Source organism: Triturus cristatus, chromosome 4_1, assembly GCF_964204655.1.
Source record: "Triturus cristatus chromosome 4_1, aTriCri1.1, whole genome shotgun sequence".
NCBI lineage: Eukaryota > Metazoa > Chordata > Amphibia > Caudata > Salamandridae > Triturus > Triturus cristatus.
The window spans coordinates 1,179,959,412-1,179,966,149 of record NC_140585.1 but is presented as its reverse complement, the minus strand read 5'-3'; the positions used below and the strand labels follow the sequence as shown (position 1 = coordinate 1,179,966,149).

Sequence of the window (6,738 nt, the reverse complement as noted above, 5' to 3'; positions counted from 1 at the left end):
GCAGGGTTGCTATTAACATTGCAAAATCCTTTCAGGGAGCTCAATGGAGGGCTTTAAACGTGTCCCGAAATGACATGCAGGAAGTGAACCCACTAGAAGGCTGTGAAATGAACGACGTGAATACATTTCCCAACATGCATTGTGAAAAATGAACTCGATTTAAAGAGATTACACCGGAGACTATTGGGAGTCTCTGTAAAGCATGCTGGGAAGATACAACGTTAATGAAATTGGTTTCCTGCGTGTGGCCTCTGGTGAGAAGCGCGAATGCTTTGAAACGCGTAAGGCCAATGGGACGAAATACCGTGAAGGGAAGCTGCAATGGTTTGAATAAAGGTTTTGTGATCCTCCTACAGGCGAGTTGCGGCCTCATCTCTGAGCAAATTGGTGACAATATATATATATATATATAAATATGTGTGTGTGTTTGTGTGTACATATTATATACATATGTGTGCATGTATATATAATGTGTATGTATTTATAAACACACACACACATATGTATATATATATATGTGTGTGTGTTTGTGTAAGATCTGATCACCTTCTCTATGACTCACCTCCCCAGGGAAACTCCAGTATTTGTCAAACAATAGCCCTGCGGATATCACCAGATGTGAGATGACATTTTTCTTGTGTTCTGATTCGACAGCACACCCACCTCGGTCACTCCCCGCAGGTGTCTGTGTGTAATCTAGTTCCCAGAGATTTGTACGTTCCAAGTGCAGGCGGGTGGTGCTTGCTTCTTGTGAATTTCAAGGTAGGCGCACGACCCCTCACTTGCTGTGAGGAGACATTTTTTAAACTCGGCTCAGTCTCTTCTGCTGGTAGGGTATGTAATCCGGAGTCCCCATTAAACTAGGAAGAATCCTAGCGTTGCATTATGCTTGAACCAACGATAATTTGCTAATAGGGCGACTGACGACAGTCTCGCTGGCCGCCTCTTTAGAGCTGATCTCAGCTGGACATCTTCTTCACGCCTGCCTGTCTCCGCTACTCTCTGCTGACCAGGAGAGGGGCCGCAGCCAGTTATTGGATACATCCAAGCCCCCTCCAATGGGTCCGCGCAGCCCACCTGTCTTCCTCCAGAACATTCGTGCTCGGCTTCCCCGGCTGGTGAGCGGCGTTCATGGAGACCTAACCTGGGACAGAGCGGCTGACGGATACCTCTGACACAGGCTGGGGGAGGAAACACGCGAGGAGAGACCACAAACCTCACAGCCATAGCAGGGAGGCCAGAAGAGACGTATGCCGCTGGGCGCCGGTGAAAGAACCCAAGAAGAGGAAGAGGAAGTTAGCCAGGAGATAACCCTCTGAATACTAGTGAAAGGAGTGTGAAAATATAACAAGAAAAGGAAAGTAAAACCTAGAAGGCCCACCTCACTGAAACTAGAGCAGAAAAGGACTGGAGGAGGGGACAACAGCAAGCACAAAATACCAAAGCAGACTACCTACCTTAAGCTGAAGTAGCAAAGCCAGAGTCCCTTTGGACAGAAGTGCCCTTGGTTGACCTTACACTCATAAATCATATCTAAGAAGCCCCACAAAGAGAGACTGCGACAGCTGAGAGTGGACGGTGTACACCGCAAGAAGAGAGCGTAAGACAAGACATCACTAAAGGTAGAAGAAGGGCTATGTCGGGCACCAATGCCACCTGCCCAGGACAGGCCACAGGGCTGCTCCAAAGCTCCAGGAGTTCCCTGGCTTCTAGCGGCGTGCAACAAGGCCAGGCTGGAGACAGCGAGAAACTGGCTCCTGCATGGGGTAAGTACCTTCTTCCTTCCTCTGAAAAAAGACAGCCTCAAGTTTTTGGAGTTATTTTGTTTTGAGCATGATTATTCAGCATATATGGGCCTCATTCAAAAAGGGTCTCCGCACTTGTGGCAGAGGCCCGCAGTCGTTTTTCATTTTCGGTTGAGGCTACTATACAGCTCATGCTCTGTCTGTTGCAAGACATTTTTCCCCAGATTTACAAGACTCTCACACAATGCAGCACAGCACCCAAAGTTGCTGCATTGATTGAGAGGGAGAGAGGAGGAAAGCGCCATATTTACAGCGATATGGCCCTCTCCTCCTGTCTCCCTAGCGCCAGCGCACAATCAGGCTACTGAGTGCCAACCGCACACCTTTGCACCACGGTGCAAGGGTGTCTCCGTAAGTCTACCATGCGTTGCGTACTGGTAGGGTACCCTTTCAGTACAAATTACTAGGCCTACACAAACAGTAAATCTTTTCCCACTTTGTGTGTGTGCTATACAGTGTGGCACACATGCAAAGTCAGAAAAGAAAGGGGAAATAAATGTATTTCTCCTTTTAATCCTGCTTCAAAGTGGCATTATTTTTTGGTGCAAAACCCTGCGTGCTATTGTTAGTAGATTAGGTTTTGTGTCAAAAAGGATTGATGATAGTACAGGACCGCCCATGTTCCGATATGACGCCCCTCTAACACAGAGTATCGCAAAGCAGAGCAAAGCACTTCTTTGCATTACTTTTAGACCCCTTTCCAGCACAAGACAAGGTTTGCCCTGGAAAGTAAAGACAATAAAAAATGTTTTGCGTAGGTTTTTGTCTCTTTCGTGATGTAAACCCAATGCAAAAGGTTTGTAAATCTGGCCTTCTATGACTTACCAAGAACATAGAGGGCCTGGAACGTGCCCATTGTTTTTCATTGATGGCTTTCATTTCATTCTCATTTCCCTCCTTCTTATTCATATAGTAGGTTGTCAATCTTGTGTTTTCCCCTCCTATCGAACATTGCCTCTTGACCATCTCTTTTTGATTGCTTGATGTCCCCCGGGGGATGGGGAAATCGGTCCGGGGAGGGGGGCCGTCCGGCTCCCCACCACCCCTTAAATAACTGTATAGGTCCCGGAGCTGATATTGGCCTGGGTAGGGGTGCTGCATAACCCCTCCCCCTTTATAATATTGCCAGGCCCCGAGAGATGGGGTCCCCAGGGTTGGCAGCATGCGAGGGAGTTGGCCGCAGGTCCTGCAGGCAGCTCTCCTATGCACATGGCGTTTGGCACTGTAGTTGGATTAAATATTAACTTCACATCCCTGTAACCTTTTGTTTCTTCAATGAAAATATATATATACATATATCTATCTTTTGCAGTGGCATAACGAAAGCTGACGGGGGTCCCCTGCAAGGTACATAGAGGGGCCCCCACTCCAGGTTTAACCCGGAGCTCTAAGGCCTGAGTACTGAGCTGAGGGGGCCCGCTGCAGCTCGGGGGCCCACCCGCCCCGCAGGGGATGCGGGGGCCTGTGTTACGCCCCTGATCTTTTGCCTCTCATAATCACTTTGTTATCCCCCAAGGTACCAGGCGCAGACACCGGTAATTTCCAATTTATTTTCATTTTCTATTATGCTTGTCTGCCATTACGCATTTCGGTGTCTATCTCTATCTATATCTATATCTTATATATATATATATATATATATATATATATATATATATGGAGAGAGAGAGAGTCAAAGAGAGTAAATACAACAAAAATGCGTGGTTAACGTCCACGATGTAATACAGGCCAGCTTTTGGTATTACATATCCACCGCCTCACCTTGGAGTGACCTCTATTGGCAGGCGGAGTTAGGCCTTGCTCCAAAACCAAGTCTGACTGTAAAGAGCTTGGGGGTCAAGCTGGATTGTGACCTGTCAATGGCCAGTCAAATTTCTTCCGTGGTGGGAAGCTGTACAAATATCATCCGACAGCTGCGGAAGTTAGCCCCTGTCCTCTCTCAATTGATGATGCGCTCAATCGTAGCAGCAACTGTCATTTCAAGGATAGATTACGGAAACGCCCTCTATCTCGGCCTACCTAAAACTCTGACTAACAGATTACAGATCGTGATGAATGACGCTGCACGACTTATTTTTAGACTCCCAAGGAGAACTAAGGCCTCCCCCCTGCTACATAGCCTGCATTGGCTCCCCATTAAAGAGCGAGTGGAATTTAAGAACTTATGCACGGCTCATAAGGCAATTTACGGTCAGGCACCTGCCGACATTACAGATCGTTTGGAGGTGTACAGCCCAATGAGAACACTTAGATCTTCAGATTCTCAGCTATTGGTCTGTCCCCGTTACAAACTTGTAACTAAGGGAGGAAGAGCCTTCTCTGTGTTAGTTCCTCAGCTATGGAACACGCTGCCTGAGGTGCTGCGTAGGGAGGGGATCCTCCTGCGGTTTAGAAAGATGTTAAAAACATTGTTGTTTAGAAGATCTTGAGTGTAATCTAGACCAGGGAGTGTCTTTTACTCTGTGTTCCTTTGCCAAGTTTATTGTTGTTACCATCGATTTCCGAGCGCCTAGAGACCTGAAGGTGATTGGGCGCGATATAAATCCAATATAACAATAACAATAACAATATGTGGTAAAGGCATGCATGGTAATGTCACGCGCAGCGATGTACAACTTCCACTAGTTGTAGTTTTGATTTCCCCTTTATTAGTGCAGGACTACATGTACCCTTCCTGTAGGTTGAGGTCTTGTGTTCCTTGATCCATTGTTAGCTGCTTCATTACTCTGCCAGAGTAACTGCAGGTACCTTCACATTTGTTGCATAAATCTTCATCTGCATGTAGTGTGGCTTGCTGTCTGGAGTAAATAAGCAAAGTTAACTGGGACAGTTTGAACCAAACCAGAGGATGTTTTTACTATCCACGGACAAGTGCATAAGGGGATCATGCAGTGTGCAGCCATTGCACCCTTTGAATTGAGGAGCCCCAGATAGTGAACAGTGCACCAACGTTGATAGGCCAGCTCTGACTTTAGTAAAAGCTTCCTTGAGCAGCACTATGTTCCATGATCCCTCATGACCAAGTAAGAAGTTGTGCACGAGTACATTTAAAGAAATACTGAGTTGCAGGGGCAGTCTGCCGAACTGATGCACTTCTGTAGACTAGGAACTACATCTGGTTCAAGAGTCCTGATGGAAGTGTTGCTGGAAGCCTAGCAAGGAGAAGTGCTCTGACTGTTGGGACGAGTTGCTGGACTGAACACAACAGAGTCCAGTCTTCTTGGAAGGAGGAGTTTATCAGGCGAGCTACCTGAGGACTTCAGGGCTTCTTTGCGAAGTCTGCACCACCCCAGGAAGAAGTCATCCAGCTGCCGTGAAAGACTCCCCATGTTCGTTCGTTCATGACCCTCCAGCATTGCAGAAAACTATAGTAAAGCATTAGTAGCCTCCTGGAACCTATGGCACATCTTTAGGTCCATCGCTTGGGCTGGAAAAGGTAGAAAGATAACAGGTGATGCTTTCCTGGTTTCTGCTCATAAACCACATTAAAATCCAGCCTCATGCTGTGGAGATATTATTGTTTACACTTGGATCACCTTTATCCAGCTTCCCTCCTCCCTCCTTCCCCCTGCCCTAAGCCCCTGTCCTTGGGAACCTTCAGTGCTGTAAAGTTCCAATCATGATTAGCCGCTTCCGAGATATAGTGCTTAGATATAGTGCTTTGAAGTGAATCTGCCAAACGCATGGTGATCCTGGTGCACTAGCACCAGAACTACTACCTTTAGTCCCTTCCATAGTGGACTCCTGTCGACTGAGCCATCAATTGGCACTGGGCCCTGGAAGCTACCCACCTTTAAGCCCTCTTTTGGTTTGTTGTTCTTCGCCTGGTTAGGGTGGGCTCTTGTGGCTATTTTAGGAGGTGGACATTGGTTTGGGCATTCCCATTGGTTTAGGCCTGGGCAGTTTCTGTGCAGAGGGCATCAACGCCCTGTAACATTCTGCAACACTGACTAGGTGTGTGATCCCAAGTCAATTGAAGGCGCACTGATAGGTTTTGCTTTCACCAGCAGCAACTAGAAAGGGGGGCTGTTGAAAAGCATGGAGTGAGAATCTGAGCCTGGGCCTTGTGCCTTTAGCTACCAGGTCCTTGGACTACATTCTGGGATAGGACACCAACTACTCGCAAACACCAATTTATTGGAAAATCGAGGGCCAAATTTATTAATGTTTTGTGTCGTCCTTGCACCATGCAAGGTGACGCAGGGTGACACAAAACCTAGATTCAGATTTACCAAGCCATGCAAGGCCATCCTGCGTGGCTTGGTAAATCTGGGGTAATTCAATTCTCTGCCTTGCGGCCACCGATATATTCTGACACATTCCCAGATTTAATAACAATGGTAGACCTGGGAATGCGTCAGAATTGCACGCCTTCCCACCAGAGGTGCAACGTAGAGAAATATCTTTATTTCTCCTTATTATTTCCTCTGTCTATTATTGTTTACACTTGGATCACCTTTATCCAGCTTCCCTCCTCCCTTCTCCCCCCTGCCCTAAGCCCCTGTCCTTGGGAACCTTCAGTGCTGTAAAGTTCCAATCATGATTAGCCGCTTCCGAGATATAGTGCTTAGATATAGTGCTTTGAAGTGAATCTGCCAAACGCATGGGGATCCTGGTGCACTAGCACCAGAACTACTACCTTTAGTCCCTTCCATAGTGGACTCCTGTCGACTGAGCCATCAATTGGCACTGGGCCCTGGAAGCTACCCACCTTTAAGCCCTCTTTTGGTTTGTTGTTCTTCGCCTGGTTAGGGTGGGCTCTTGTGGCTATTTTAGGTGGTGGACATTGGTTTGGGCATTCCCATTGGTTTAGACATCTGCAGCACACTTAGAATGAGGAAAATGCCTCGGAGGATTGTTTTTGTGCAGCACGGTGACCCTTCCTGCACAAAAACAATCCTGCCTACAACAAAGGCACCGTTGCACCATGACA

At 47.2% G+C, this 6,738-nt stretch overlaps 1 protein-coding gene across 1 annotated transcript in view; it reads left to right on the top strand.

Moving 5' to 3' along the window:
• Nucleotides 1-202: 202 nt before the first annotated feature.
• LOC146856307 (ultra-long-chain fatty acid omega-hydroxylase-like) overlaps nucleotides 203-6,738 on the top strand; it is a 149,030-nt gene continuing 142,494 nt past the window's right edge. The window contains exons 1-2 of the mRNA XM_085651234.1: nucleotides 203-281; nucleotides 1,539-1,766. Of these exons, the coding sequence (XP_085507360.1) occupies nucleotides 203-281; nucleotides 1,539-1,766 (307 nt within the window). The remainder of the gene's footprint in view (nucleotides 282-1,538; nucleotides 1,767-6,738) is intronic.